This window comes from Mesoplodon bidens, assembly GCF_964165515.1.
Source record: "Mesoplodon bidens genome assembly, chromosome: 1".
Lineage (NCBI taxonomy): Eukaryota > Metazoa > Chordata > Mammalia > Artiodactyla > Ziphiidae > Mesoplodon > Mesoplodon bidens.
The window spans coordinates 39,689,987-39,706,837 of NC_138176.1; the positions used below are offsets into that span (position 1 = coordinate 39,689,987).

Consider the following 16,851-nt stretch of genomic DNA (forward strand, 5'->3'; position numbering starts at 1 on the left):
GACTTCATGCTTTGTTCACCAGTATGCACTGGTGTGTAAGACTCTACCATGAATCCTGAGAGAAAGCTTAGCTATTGTTGTAAAAGTATTCTACGACTTCATGAGAGCCAAGTCTTGAATCACAGACTGTGCAAGAGGATTTGTCACGAAAAAATCTACTGTTGTGAGAGTTGCCAAATTCAGGAAAGCCAAGACTTTCAATCAAGGACTTAAGAGGTTTCGTCAAGAAGTGGGAGCAACTATGCAATTCTTTGCTACACATAAGTTCACTTGCCTTAGGAAGACAAATTCTATAGCTAGAATTTTACCTGCATAAAATACAAACTCATTAACACAGTTTAACTCTTCAATATTAAAATTAAAATGTGGAGTCATAATTTTTTCCTTCAAACACAGTATTATGCCAGAATCTTGCCAAAAAATGATCTCAATAACTAGAAGGCAAAGCAAATGATGCAACATGAATTTATCTGAAGAGTCTTATAAGAATTCTTATTTCTTGACACAAGCCTACTTTCATCTGGCAAAAAAAAATCTACAGAGTTCATTTGCTCTTTCATTCTTTCATGAGATAGGGAAACAAAGTCAAAAGTAATTAGATATCAAAAACGACATAAAAGTTGCCAAGTTAAAGACAATGGCATAGTTTCAATGTGTTATTTAAAAGCTAAATAATAGTAGCCCTTTCATGAAAATTTACCACTGAGCAGAACTAAAGATTAATTTTGGTTAATTTGTACCACTTGGATTTATTCAGCAGTCTTAAGTAATGGCCACTGCCTGGCATAAAAAAAGAAAACGAGACATTATTCTTATAAAGTATTTTTTACATTCTTTGTTAAAAAAATAATTTTCAGTGCAATTAAATACTATAAGCAAAATTTTATGTTCATGTACATGATGCACATTTTTTGTGGGAGAACAGTTATAGTTTTCATCATACTTTTAAAAGGTATATAACATAAACAGTTTAAAAGCCCCTAACTTAAAGCTAGTTCTGGCTCCATATTACACAACTTTTCTGTTTTTATTTTAAATTCTTTTTACCTGATTTCTTTTTGATTACCAAAATGTCTGCTGCTCATAAACCCTGTTTTAAATTTCTACCACTGCTCCTGTGACTGTATTTTAATTTGACCCATCTCTCTAGGTTTTCTTCTCAGTCTCTTTTCCCTGTGTTGCCCTATATTTATTCACTTAAGTACAGAAAAATTTACCTTCTGTATTTTTAATCAGTAAAAGCAATTGTTTCCCTCTAAGTGAAAAAAGGATGAACCAGAGAAAAAGCTCAGTCCTCTGCTCTGGAATTCATTCTAGTGCTATCATCCCAGGGTGCACACAGTATACAGAAATATATGGCAAGTTATTATAATCAACATTCACCAAAATCATGCATTAACAGTAAGATCCAATTTTGTAAACTATCACCAATAAACAGTGCTTTGGCATCCTTAGATATAATTCAAAAATGTAACAACGACAAGTAAAACAAGAAATGAGGAAGGAGTAAAGGAACCAGGAATCAATGCCATTAACCAGCTGAAAATGATGGCTATGATCACTTATGTTTCTGTTTTGAAGTTAAATTAAAAAGAAATTAGCTTAAACTGTAAGAGAACCTTCCTCATTGTGAAAATTATTAAAACTAGAATAAATTTTTCATATAAAATTAGGATGTCTTCCTCAATAGAGCTCTCTAAATGAGTTTTTCCATCTATCTGAAGTAGTTTGGTTTTTTTTCTTTCTTGGAGACAGAAATGTACAAAGTCCATTTGTAAGAAATGTAAACATGTTTTGCCATACTTACTATCCAAAGAAATAAATCCCTTGAAAATCACTGTAAAAAATTCTCCCAAGCGTTCATTTTTTGCTGTCAAATGTACTACACAAATTAGTCAATGATTTTCAGCATAGTCTTTAGTCTTCTGAATAAGAGAAGAACCTTTGACTAATTTTAATTATAACTACATTTATGAATATTCAAATCAAAGAATAATCTCTATGTATTTTAAAAGTAAAGATCACACTTTACTAGGTAATAGCATCCAAATTATTATCCAAAGACATTTTAATTTCAAGCAAGCTTCAGGAATATCAAGCTTACTTTTGATCAATGTGCTGCTTTTTAAATGCTTTGTAAAGATTTCATGATACCAAATATGCAATCCAGTTAATGGGTAAGATTTGCTAGCATGACATGAAAATGCTAGACTGAACAGAAAAATTCAATGAATCTGTCATTTGCTCATATGAAAGTTAAGGTAGTATACTGATTTAAATGTTTAGAGGAAAGAAAATAAGGGTTAACAACTATCTTTTTAAAAGTTTATTTTCCAATAAATTCTCAGATCTAGGAAGAAGAAAGAAAAAAAACATCAAATATAACTTACCTTTTTGTCTCTGGTCCTTACTTCCCCATAGAAATCTAGGGCCTCTTGTGCCTTTAAAAATTTGCCCCGATGTAACAAATATGCACAAATCATTACACCAGTTCGTCCCTTTCCAGCTTTACAGTGAATTGCTGCTACATGATTGTCATCTTCACTTAGCCATTGGTCAAGATCTTCACAAAAGGGTTTGATAAGTTCTAGCTGTGGTGGATTATGGTCTTCGAAAGGATACTGTGCAACTGTGGTAAAAAGATAACCTCAAATAAGAAAAAAATCTCTCCTGAATTGCTTATTAAATGTATGTTAACTTTAGAAATGTTGCATATAAACTTAACAGAGTTCTTAAAGAAAAACTGAACTCCAGAGAAAAATAATTTATTGTCTCATAATTCTCTAATTTTTGAATAGGAAATAGTCTCTCAACTCAAATTTACCCATTAGACAGGGAAACCAGGTATTATTTTCCTCACTTTATGAAGGAGGAAACTTTGCAATAGAGTAGCAAAGAAGTATCAGAGGTCACAACATATCAGAGGTGGAGGTAAACTCAAAATTAAATGTCACAGGAGCCTCTTATCAGGGCTCTCAATACATTTTCTAACAAAAGGAATTGTAACACTTATAATATTGCATAATCACAAAACATATATTCCAAAGAAAGTACAGATCACTAACAAATCAACAATGGAAAAGACAGCGTTTTACACTTCATATAATAAAAACGTCAAACATGTTATTTTAAAGATGGTCTTGCAAATGTTAGTGTTGTATACACATGACTTTAAAGACATTTACAAAAGAAATTGAGAAAAAAAAAAAAACCCCAAGCTATAAAATGTATACAATTGTAGTAAAGTTTATCAAGCGAAGTTTCAGATCTTTTCACATGAGTTATAAGAACTCAAAACTTCTCTGTTCCCTATAGTTAGAGTTGAGGTTTTTAAAAAATTTTTTCTAGAAATAGGACTTTAAATAAATCACTACTAAATTTTATCTTATTGGTTCCACTCTATTAAGATTCTTAAAAATGCTGACTAACATTCAATCTACTTATCTTCTGTGTTATCTAAATATGTGAAAAGTATGTCTTTTATATCTTCAACCAGGTCATTCATAATGGGGTACAAGATACACTCAATTAAGCCTTTGGTGTGACAGAACAGCTCTTCAAGTAGACAATGACTACCATTACAGGGAATCAGCAGGACAGCTTTTCCTTAGTCTTCTGCCCAGCTGTACCATCATTCCAACTTCATTTCCCCAGTGGCATACAAAAACATCCAGAAAAACCTGTTAAACGCCTATTTAAAGCTAGATAAACCTCGAGTAAAACACTCTTTGACCAGTAAGCAGTAGCCTAAATCCACTAAAAATGAAACATTCTTAGTAAATCTATCCTGGCTCTCAAAGCCATTAGCACTTCTGAATTCTCAAACCAACTGTTTGAAAGTCCATTCTAAATATTTAGGAGGGATCAATGGCCAATATATCAATCTGTCAAGGCACCCACTTTCTCTTTTTGACTATCACGGCAGCATCTTGCCAAGCTTCTCAACTCTCCAGGTCTCTCATGGTTCAAAGGGTTCCACAAATACAAATGAAAGTTTCTGTGGGCTCTGAGATAGAATTTACTACACCTGGAGAAGAACACATTTAAATCAACTCCTGCTCTCATCTATCAGTCTCCTCTTATCCATATTTCATTATACCCTTTTCCACCACTCATGTTCCTCGATAGGAGTTAAGTTGTTCTTCTTTCTCCCTGTAATCTCTTACTGTTACACCAAATGCCTCCAACTGTAGGAATAACCCTCTCTTTATTCTACTGTTAGTCTAGGAATTTCTCCTAATTCTAGGTCTATTCTACAATTTAGTCTTCCTAGTACTACTGGCAGGTTTATATGATACTTGTTTCCAAAAACACAATAGCAAAATTAAATTTATTTTTCAAATTTTCTAAGACCATCTTTAAGATAAATATATCACTTAATAATTGAGATTATTCATTATTGGTATGACAGTAAGATTTAGACTGTTGGCTTCAAGTTATCAAACATAATACAGTGTATTTATGCCTACCTCTGCAGTTAAATTTGGCGGTATCATAATGTCTTTCAGCACATCTAAAAGAAAAGTTTAAATGTGATATAAAATTATCTTTTGCACTTGAGAAAAAAAAGTATATTAGTAACAAACATTTTCTGAACCTTTATAAGGTACCAAGCATTATGTTAAATGTCTTACATTAACTATTGCTTTTAATCCTAAGACTCCTGTGAAGTAGGTACTGTTATTATCCACATTTTACAATTAAGGAAATCAAGGCTGAAAATGTTAAGTATACGCAATCAGAGCTTATACGTCTGCTTACAACACTTCTAGTGCCACTAATACACAACACTGCAAACTCAGCTGCATCTGCACCTTCACATGCCCTTTGGGAAAATTATATATGCTAATGGTCTTTAGTTTTGATTTCACAAGATATGTGTAAACAACTAACTAGCTTCAATTTTACCTTTGCCTTATAATTGAGCATAGACAGTTTTCTCAAACTATTACTACAAAAGATGTATGTTAAAAACAGTAAAATTATAAGGGCAAAGGAAAAGTAAAGAAAAACGGAATGATGCTAATCTACTCAGACACAACACTTACTAAATCTTTTAACCAGATCTTTCTCTTTTTAGAGAAGCCAAAGGTCATCTTTTTCAATAATCTCTCAGGTTATAAGTTTTAATTAAAGTCTGAGAGTAATGAAAGACTAGTAAGTAAAATCAATATAGAATAGAAAAAAGTAATGTTGACTTAGCATTAAGGAAATGCTAAAAGTTGTCTTTTTAATAGTAGTCACATGTTTGTTATCATGCACTGGCTGACTCATGATTAATAGGCCATGTTTATAAACATTAATAGGCTCAGAAAGGGATTCCACACATTAGCTTGTGGTCAGCAGCATTCTGGTACCACCAACTACTAACCAAACCAGATATTTTAAAAATTATTTAAAATAAAAACAGCATTTTAAAACAAATAAAGGTCCATAGCCTCTGAATCCACCATTCCAAAATCCCCAAATTTTGAAGCATCTGAAACTTTCTCTTAACTGTATGGCAACCTCAATTGCAGCAGAACTTGATCTGAGTTTATAAGAATGTCTACTCCTTAATTAACAGGAATACACTTACAGCAAAGAGTGAAACATTTTATTCTAGGTACTGTTCCAAATTCCACTGGGGTGTTATGCAATACAAAATATATGCTTCCACGTTACCCTTCTAAAAACTGAAAAATTCTGAATGCTGAAGCACAACTAGCCCAAAGAATTTCACATAAGTGGTTATGGACCTGTGCTTTACATTCAGAAATCCTGAAATATCTGTAGAGTTCATCTATTTTAAACAATTTTTAAACTCAAATCCACATGAAGGTTGGGAATTCCCTGGTGCTCTCACTGCCGAGGACCTGGGTTCAATCCCTGGTCAGAGAACTAAGGTCCTACAAGCCAGGTGGTGCGGCAAAAAAAAAAAAAAAAAAAAATCCGCATGAAGATTGAACTAATTATAAGCAAACTGCAATCCACTAATTTCTAACTGGTCAGACCTGAAACAAATCAGCTTCTCATAATATTGCTGAAAACAAAGCTTTTCCATTTTAGCACACTATAATTTAGTATATTGAGTTTTGCTAGAAAGAAAATTTATTTAACAATGACATATGCATATATATGCATCCTTGCTAAATAATTTCATACTCGCTTTTATTTTAAAAAAAAATGACAAGCAGGAAGAAGAGACCTGACCAAGAAAATAATAACATTTTACACTTTCTTTGGTACAAGTTAAAGAGGAGTATGGTCAATAGAGAAGAATCCTTAATGGAATATTTTATAAGGAATCATGTAAAATAGGGCTAACGAGGTGAGGGGAAAGGTATATACCAGGAAACAATTCTAAGAAACTGGTCTCATGAGAGCCCAACAAAAAATAAACATTTTGAGTTTCATACAGCTTCAGTTATCTAAAATTCCTGTACTTTTTTAGCAGCTCAAAATGTTTGGCTTGATAAACACTGCTGATAACTGCCATCATACACTGATTCTCAAATATTATTAAGAGGAAAAAAATGGAGGGAAAGGAAAACAATGAGCTACTAAATGTCTATTAGATGTGCATACCTTACAAAGTTTCCATGTTTTTAAATTCATCCTCACAATCATATAATAGTTAATACTGTCTCCATTTTATATATGAGAAAGCTAAAATTTAGAAGAGCATTACAAAACTGGCCCTAAACCACGATATGTAAATGGAAGAGCCCAGCACCTCGGATTACAAAAGTCTAACTTTTTTCAGTATTGTTCCATACTCCACGCATAGTGAAAAATATAAAAGTTTAAAAAACGAAACAATAACAAATTTTAGTCAAAGTCAGCATTCCAACAAGAGCATTATTTGGCATAAAACAACCAACAAACAGTGATAATGAAAACATGAAAAAACTGTGAAAATATCTACAGGTGTGGATAGGGAGGGAGTATGTGAAAACATATACTGGGCCTGGTAGTGATGAAAGTGATCTGGGGAGTGGTTGGTCGGGTAAGAAAGAAAGAAGACTCTCTTAATTAAAACCTTCTCTGATGGGGCTTCCCTGGTGATGCAGTGGTTAAGAACCCGTCTGCTAATGCAGGGGACACAGGTTCGATCCCTGGTCCAGGAAGATCCCACATGCTGCGGAGCAGCTAAGCCCAGGCGCCACAACTACTAAGCCTGTGCTCTGGAACCCACGAGCCACAACTACTGAGCCCACAACTGCTGAAGCCACAACTACTGTGTGCCGCAACTGCTGAAGCCCTCATGCCTGGAGTCTGTGCTTTGCAGCAGGAGAGGCCACGGCAATGAGAGGCCCGCGCACCGCAACGAAGAGTAGCTCCCGCTCGCCGCAACTAGAGAAAGCCCACGCACAGCAACAAAGACCCAACGCAGCCAAAAATAAACAAATGAGTAAATTTTAAAAAATTAAAAAAAACAAAACACAAACTTTCTCTGATAACTGCACACACACACACACACACACACACACACACACACACAGAGTCCCTTGTAAATTTATGGTATATTAGTGATAAGTCTTTCAACAAACCAAAATTAAAGATACATGAATGGTGAATGGGATCTAAGACAAGTGTATTTATACTTCCTTATAACCAGAACTCAAAAGATATCTTTTTTTAAATCATCACCTCATATTGGCTTATATAAGACAAGAGAAATAAAGATGCACTGAAAGAGAGCTTTTATGAAGTAGTAGACAGAAAGTGAAGAAAGGGATAAGATTAATAGGAAATGCTTCCAGAGAAATGAGACTCGTCATAGAATCAGCTAGGCATGTAGGTCTCTTGTTTACTCTCTTCAATGGAGCTATCCCTATCTTACAAAATAAAACTTAATAGATAAAAATTAACAACAGCTGAAGGTTTACCACAAAATGATGCAGAGCTGTATGTCAAATAGAATACACCATGAAATACAGTCAACCTTTTAAAAATTAGTATCCAGTGAACATTTAACTTCCTCAAAGGCAAGAACTATATTATGTCTTTATACCCTATCTCCGAGACCCTTCCTCCCCTTACCCCCACCAGAAGACAGAATACAGAGGAACACATAAAAATGAAGTACACACACTTGCATAAAACAAAATGATTAATGTATTAAGTAATTCACCAAGTATACCTGAATTTGGTTAATAATATGAGCTTAATTTTGTCCTTTCTTAAAATAACTTACTGAATGCCTGATAATAGAGATATAAACAGTTACAGTCAATTATTAGAAAATCCACATTAAGAACTCTTCTTCACCCATATATGTCATAGTTGCCATAAAAAGTTTAATATACTATTAAATACAGGTATGTCAAGTGCAAATATTTTAAGATCTTTCCATTTACATATGTTTGCAAAGACATACATCACATCTAATTAATATCCTAAAAATAAAAGAAACAAAATAGAAACATCTGCTACTTATCAGACTCACTTACCCAGAGCCAGAAATATAAACAGGGGTAGAAAAGTAAAGAAGACTGAAAAGTGACATCAGAAATCAAAACATGCTACAACTTGGTAGTTCTAGAAACTTCTGAAGAAAGTAAAATTTGGGGAGATTAAAACAAACAAACAAACAAAAAAACCAGAAAGGGAATACTGGCATCAACAGTGGATGGTCTGCTACCATATGTACCTGTGTGACCTTGTTCAACTCACTTAACTTCTCTAGGCCTCAGATTCCCCATCAGTAAAATGAGAAGGTTGGACTAAATGATCTCTTTCAGGTACTTTCCAGTCTATGATTCCATTAAATGGATGGGGGAATAAGGGAGTTAAAATATGTGCACCCAAAGCTACTCTCAACTAATAATGAGACAGTTCATTAACTTGGGGGTCTGATGTTTGGATATACAAAAACAAACAGGCAATTAACTCTCCAGGCTAGATACCAATGCCAACTTTAACCATAATAACACAAGTGACCCACAATACTGACAGTACAAACCTGAGTCCTAAATTCTAGAAGCAGGAAGCCATTGCATACAGGAATGAAAAGAATTTCCTTTCCTTTCTTTGGATATAATGTTAAACTCAAATAAAGTTTTGAAATAAGGCAGAATCTGTCTTTAGTATCTTTCTACCTTCCTTCTGTGACTCTCTACATGCCCAGTACTAAGAGTCTAAGCCTGAGGTGACTCATTTAGTGGACTCCAGCTTTTGACAGTTCATGTCCTGTTTGGTTTTTTGTTTGTTTTTTTTTTTTTGAAACTTAACTTCTGAATTCAGTTGTTCAAAAACTACAAAACTTTGTGGTTTTTATTTTCCTCCACAGAAACACTCTGGCACCTGTAACAAGAGTTTTTGTAGGAGAGGTTAATCTAGAAAAGAGAAAGATATACGCACAGATCATTTGTAAGTTGGGACCCACCTAAACTTAAGTTTCTAAAGCACCTTTTACTTTCTTTCATCTTACTTATTACCACTACACTGTACACACACACACACACACACACACACACACACACCATAATCTGACCATAATGGATTATCTGCCATATTCTAGACAATATTATTGCCAACAAGCTTCTTACATGCCATTCTCTCTGCCTGCACACTGCCATTTCTCCTCCTCCTAAGCCTCAGGTCAACCTCTATGATTCTTTTCACCCCAGCTCAAACATGCCATTCTTTATGAAACCTTCCCTACGGGGTGCAATGCACTATTTTGACTGTTGTCTACACAGCTCTCTTCTATACAAGAGTTACCTCTTCTATAATACTTTGTCTACCTTTCACATTAGATTATAATTACCTGAGGAATGGAACTACATCTTATTCACCTCTGCACTAACAAAATGTTGTAGAATGTATAACATGTAGCAAGCCCTCAGTAAATGTTTGCTTCTTTGTTCATCTGAGAAAATCAGTGGCAACTCACTAAGAGATACAATACTAGTGTCTACTTCACTCTCAGGTCTTCTGAAGTCTTATCAGAGTACAAAGATCACTAAATTAAAGATAAAAAAGCAACATCCCACAAGCCAATAAGGCACAGAGAATCTTTCATTTTTTTGGTGAATATCTGAAAACCCACTGAACGCAGAAAAAAACCTTGTTCTTACATTTGATAAATAAACTCTACAGAAATTATAACAGTAAATTAGCATATATAACTTTAGATTAACATTTCCATTGCATAATTTATACATATCACATAGGAAAAATAAAAGCCAGGTATAAACATGACACATTTTATATACAATTTGTTTTTTTAATTAGAAAATGGTCAATATTTTGGGAAGGAAAAAATGGTCAAGAGCAAAAATGATAAGATATTTTCTTCACATTTTTCTTTCCTTCTTTTTTTTTTTTTTCTATTTTACACCTCTACTCACAAAGTCAAAAGAAAAAATTAAAGGTTAAAGATAAGGTCAGCTAGCTGAATCAAGAGGCAATCCTTACATCCCTGCCCCAGACAAGAGAAACCACCCAATTCAACAATTTTAGTTAACTTATTTATTTTATATACAGTTAGAGAATATGCTAATAGCTTTTTCAATCAATTGACCTAGAGACACAGAATAAAATTATGTCTACTCTAGAAGCATCCCTCCATGGAAGATGGCATTAATGCTTTAGCAGAAGCTCTGTGTGAATTACACTTCAAGTTACCACATGGTTATGGGCCCAAAGATGGGCTAGATGCCAAGTCATTTAAAGCAGATCAAGTAACATGAATCTGTGCCAACATTGTTTTACCTCATCACTACACTTTCTAAATGACCTAACAATGCTCTCAATCAGACTTCTTGAACTAATTGTTTTAGGAATACAATTCTGTTAAAATACATCTTTAACTCTACCTCATTCTAACAAGGAAATAACTTTCACTCAATAGTTATTTTAGAAGATATTTGCAAGCATACAAACAAGAAAACATACTTACAGATTGTATATCTTGTAATGGTTTTTATGCTTTGAATCCAAAAACCTTAAAACAAAACAAACAAACAAAAAGCCACCATTAACAAAAATGAGCTAACATTTGAAATTACATTACTACTATTGAGAAAAACCAAAAGACAGATTCTATTTTTCCTAATCTCAAATATCATTTAAGAAAAATAAATAAATAAACTCCAATAAATATTCTATCCATGGATTTAAACTAGTAATCAGATCTTTCTTAAGTAATTATTACATTACACAGATTTATACAATCTGAAGTAAAGCCATAGCTCTTCATAAAATGAATATTTTCATAATCTTCTCTCTTCAGCCTAACATAATGAGATTGAGTATTAAGAAATAACTTCTTTAAAAAGCAGCATTAGCATTTAGCTCAAGTTCACCTAGCTTATACAGTTTTGTGAGAAAGAGTCACATGCAATCAAGAAATCTTAAAAATAACCCTGGAAATTCAGCCATCATTTTCTTTCAAACTAAAAACTTTTGATATCTGAAAGATGCAAGTAATAACTATTAGCTCTGTACAAAGTTTATTAAGTATTTTCACATACATATTCTCCTTGGATGCTCACAAACATCTGAGAGGTAGAGAGATGAAGGAAGTAGATATCAAAGAAATTACAGGACTTGCCCAAGGTCATACAGCTAATACGTCAAAATAATAGGTCAAAAGACCAAAGACCTCTCCCCTCAACAATCAGTTAAGAAACTAAACAACAACAACTACAGCCAACACTTACTATATGCCAGGCACTATTTTAAATATTTTATGCATACAAATTTGTTTAATCCTGTAAGGTAGGTAATAGAGGGGTTAGAAAAGTATAAGGCTGAGGAAATAGAATAAATAGAAGAACAAATGGAAAACAGAAGAGAACATTTTAAAAGATCTAAAGTCTAGGAGATTCAACATATGAATAGGCATCTCAGAGAAAACAACAGAAAACACAGGAGAAGAAATCCAAGATATAATTCAAGAAAAATACCCAAAACTGAAGGCCATGAATTTCCAAACTGAAAGCGTATAATGAGTATTCAGCAATATTAAAACAGACCCAAATAAAGACATTCATATCTCACTGAAATTTCTGAATGTTGAAGACATAAACATAAGATCCTAGCTGCCTGAGAGGAATCATGTTTCATAAAATGAATATGGAATCTGAATAACATCATCCTTTTTAATGGCAACACCATTAAAAACAACTGGGCAAAACCTTCTGACTTAAAATTATTCCTAGCCTAGAATTCCATACCAAGATAGACTATAAAACAAGTGTGAATATATATAATAAAGGCATTTTAAAATAAGCAAAGTCTCAAATAATTTTGCTTTCCACATATTCTCTCTCAGGAAGTTACTACAAGATGTGTTCCACCAAAACAAGGGTGGGAAACCGTGAAAGAAGATGACAAGTTCCAGAAACTGAAGAATCCAACGCATGAGAAGAAAAAGGAGAATCCCCAGAATGAATAGCGAAGGGACATCTCGATTAGACAGTCATACAGCAAGCCTAGAGAACGACTAATCCAGATTAGGGGAGACCGGAAGGTTCCTGGAGAAGATAAAATTGATATAATAAAAAATGTGCTCAAACATATACAGAGATTTATACAACTAGGGGTAAGTTTAGGGATGAATTAAAGTTAAGAATGTAGAATCTAAATGAGAGAGAGAGAAAGAGACAGAGAAAAAAGGAGGGAAGAAGGGATGGAGAGAGGGAGAATTGTAAATCCAGGGAAAACAAAATGTGTAGGAAAAACCAGTTGTAATATACTATATTGCTTAACTATGAATGACATTTATCTAGTCATAATGACATAAAAACCCAATACTGATATAACCAAAATTACAATATACTACTGGAAGAATGGGAGAATGAAAATATGTGGTTAGGTTAAGAGGGAAAAAAAAAGAGTTCATAAACTTGAATGTGAAAAATTATGTTACACGGTAATACAAACAGTACTTATAACTTTATCACTAACTGATATGTCATACTACAGTTGATGAAGATATCAAAATATTATTTACAATCAACACTGCAAAAATTAACATAGTCATTAGACCTGCCAACAGATTTGATTTAAATGTGGTAATAACTATTATTATATAGATGTTTTTAAATATTTTATAACAATTATAATCAAAACTAATATAATAGGCACATTTATAATCCTATGAATTTTATTTTATGGATTTAAAATCATTTTAAGAAAGGGTTCATAAGCTTCACCAGACTGCCAAAAAGGTACATGGCCTAAGATTAAGAACTCTTGCCACAGGGCATAGGGAAACAAAGGAAAATAACTACCTATTTTTTGTGTGGCAGTGGTTGTTAATAAACCCTATAGAACTACTTGATTTTAGTATTTCATGTATACAACTTTTTCAAAGTAAATATTTAAGGTATGTGTAACTTTATTTTATTTTATTTTTTTTCTGGTACACGGGCCTGTCACTGTTGTGGCCTCTCCCGTTGCGGAGCACAGGCTCCGGACGTGCAGGCTCAGTGGCCATGGCTCACGGGCCCAGCTGCTCCACGGCATGTGGGATCCTCCCGGACCAGGGCATGAACCCATGTCCCCTGCATCGGCAGGCGGACTCTCAACCACTGTGCCACCAGGGAAGCCCGGTATGTGTAACTTTTTATAATTCTTTGCTTTAACCCATTAACTACTTCAACCAACCCAGGATGCACTGATTCTGCTACAAAGACTTCTACTGAGCTATAAATATATTACAGGAAAAAGTGGTTTGTTACAGACCCTTTCACTCCTGTCTGTTCTACCCTCTTTATCTTCTATATTCCTGTACCTTTTGGATTTTTCTTTAAATTGAGGTAAAAATTTACATACAGTGAAAAAGATGGATCTTAGGTGTACAATTCTATAAGTTTTGTAACAACCACTCTAATCAAAATATAGAACACTTCTACCACCCCAGAAAATTCCCTCATGCCCATTTTCAGTCAAGCCCCACCAAGCTCTCAGGTAGCTACTACTATTACCATATATTAGTTTGGCCTTGTTCTTTAATTTCATGTAAATGTAATCATGTAATATGCATTCTTTTTAAACTGATTTCCTTCACTTAATGTTTTTCGAATTTACCCATGTTGTTACATGTATGGATAGTTCATTTTTTTAATTCTATTATTCCACTGCATGAACATAACACCATTTGTTTATCCATTCTCCTTTGATGGATATCTGGGGTGTTTACAGTTTGGGGTTATTATGAATAAAGTGCATAAACATTCTCATGCAAGTCTTTTGGAGGACATATGCTTTCATTTCCTTGAGTAAATAACAGCTCGGAGTAGAACTGCTGGGTCGCAGAGGAGATAGGGTGGGTGCATATTTAACTCTATAAGAAACTACTGAACAGTTTTCAAAAGTGGCTATACCATTCCACAGTCCTACCAACATTTTAAGAGTTCCAGTTGCTCCACAGTCTCATCAATATTTGGTGTTGTCAGCTTTTTAAAATCCTAGTCCTTCATTTGTTTATTAGCCATTTTTACACTTTCTTTTTTGAAATGTCTGTTTAAGTCACTGGCTCATTTCTTCCCCCAACTAGATTATTTGTCTTTTTTATTATTGATTTATAGGAGTCTTTTATATATTCTGGGTATAAGTCCTTTGTCAGATATTTGCTCCTTGTGTATTTGCCTTTTCATTTCCTTAATATTGTGCTTTGATAATCAACAAATTTAAATTTTGATAAAATCTAATATATCAAATTTTTCTTTTGTTTAGAACTTTGCATCCTCTCTGAGAAATCTTTCCCTACACATAAAGAATTCGTAAAGATATTCTCTATGTTTTGTTCTAGAAGCTTTATACATACTTTTAGATTTTTCTGTTTCTATTTTAATTTGGTTGGAAATTTAGGTAAATATTATGGGTAATTAGAATAACCAAAACATAGACAAATGATTTGAAGGACAGTGATCATAAAATTTAATAAACAACAACTCATTGCTACCTGCCATATCTTCCACCATAGGTTTCTTCTGAGAGAAAATGAATAAGCAAAAAATGATCTACAAAATACAATTTTCTCACAGAAAGCGTACAATGTAAATGTGAGCAGAGGGGAGGAAAAAGGTATTTTGGAGGATTAATAGTTCATTTTTAGTTCATTCTGAGTCTGGTAACTTTATGTTTTGAATCCAAATACATAAACCAATACTATATTAATAGGTATGTACACATCCCATTGCCCATCTCCAAGGAATACTATTCACATGTGGCAGCCCTTCATACACTTAAACTGGAGTCTAAAGGATTGACAGGACACGTACCAAAATGATCACAGTGGCTATCCTGGGTTTTCAGGGAGAGATGGAGGCTTTCATGATTTACTTTCAACACTTCTACAATTTTGTTGTTAAAACATAAGCACATACTACTTTCAAAAGAAAAAAGTTTTCTGTCTTAATGTATTTTCCCAAAAAAGTAAGAACTGATGAAGTTATATCACACTATGTTTTACCTCCAAAAAGTGAGCTTCATTGAAAGTCTAGGTTCTCTAGAGGGGTGGGATAGGGAGGGTGGGAGGGAGTGAGACACAAGAGGGAAGAGATATGGGAACATAAGTACATGTATAACAGATTCACTTTGTTATAAAGCAGAAACTAACATACCATTGTAAAGCAATTATACTCCAATAAAGATGTAAAAACAAAAAGAGTCTAGGTTCTCTTAAACAGTATTTTTTAGAGTTTACATAAAATTAATATTTTCATATACTATTTTAAAGTAGAAAAAACATGGATCAAAGCTTTTTTTAATGTGATAACAGTCCTCCTTGAGAAATAATTAGTTCTAATAATTCATGCAATTCCTATTTATAAAGACTCATGAGGTTTTTCTTGGTTATATTTTCATTCATACTGAGCCTGTCCTGAGGATGTTCAAAAAAAAAAAAATTATTGGCACACACTGTATGCCAAAATCACAAATCTAACATCAGTGAGAAACGATGTCAACAAAACAGAAACAATTCATTAAAATGCTGGTAATGTGTTATCTCTTTAAATCCCTCCTAGAGGCTCCATGGAAAGCCTATTCTTCAATTTCATCAGGACACTTCTTACGTTACTTTAGCTAGGTGTCTACAATGTATATTCAAAGCCAACTTTTATCCTCTTTCAACTTTCAAGTATTATTTATTATGGGCACAACTGCTAAGAATTTCTGCTTCCCAATCTTTTATTTTTCTACATTCCATTCAGGAAGTACTAAAGACTTCCTAAATAAACAGCCTCATTTGATGCCTTATAACACACATTTAAAAATAAAATCACTTCACTTCTAGAAAAGAAAAGTATCTATTAGGGTAACCTTTCATTAAATTAAATATCCCACAAAATAATACCGATTGACCTAGTAAAATGGAAATACATTACAGATGGTAAATAGGTGTCAAACTAGTAGTGGCTTGTTGAGGGGCAATGTTAAGCCTATTAAAACAGGTTGGAGACTGGGAAAGAATATCTGCCATTAGTGAGGGAGAGAGAATAAAATAAAAATTTTCACTTTATTTGCCATTTCTATAGAACATCAATACAAATATATGGGTAAAATTCAGTAAAAAGCAAAATTTGAACATTATAAATTATTATACAGTAGCAAAGTTATTGTAACCAGATTAAAGTTCTATTATGAATAGGCCTTAAATAACTTTGTTCTAAAAATCTTTTTTTATACTGGCATTCAATACAAAGGGGCCACCTCTTAAAATTTTTCTTACAGGAGCATGTATATACTTTTGACCATTAAAGAGTATCTGATACAGGAGTTTTCCTCTTGTAAATAACTGTAAAACTGGGCAAAATGTATGAGGCACTAAACAAAAGGTAGCATAGGCTTATGATCCTTAGGGAAAAAGAAACATGAGGTTACCCCATGGCTGCCTTGCTTTCAGGTTGG

The 16,851-nt window shown here is 33.5% G+C and overlaps 1 protein-coding gene across 1 annotated transcript in view; it reads right to left on the reverse strand.

Moving 5' to 3' along the window:
- Positions 1-16,851, reverse strand: part of PTEN (phosphatase and tensin homolog) — a 94,715-nt gene that overhangs the window by 32,175 nt on the left and 45,689 nt on the right. Inside the window, exons 3-4 of the mRNA XM_081223530.1 lie at positions 4,470-4,513; positions 2,391-2,629 (exon numbers count right to left, since the gene is read on the reverse strand). Coding sequence (XP_081079656.1) covers positions 2,391-2,629; positions 4,470-4,513 — 283 coding nt within the window. The remainder of the gene's footprint in view (positions 1-2,390; positions 2,630-4,469; positions 4,514-16,851) is intronic.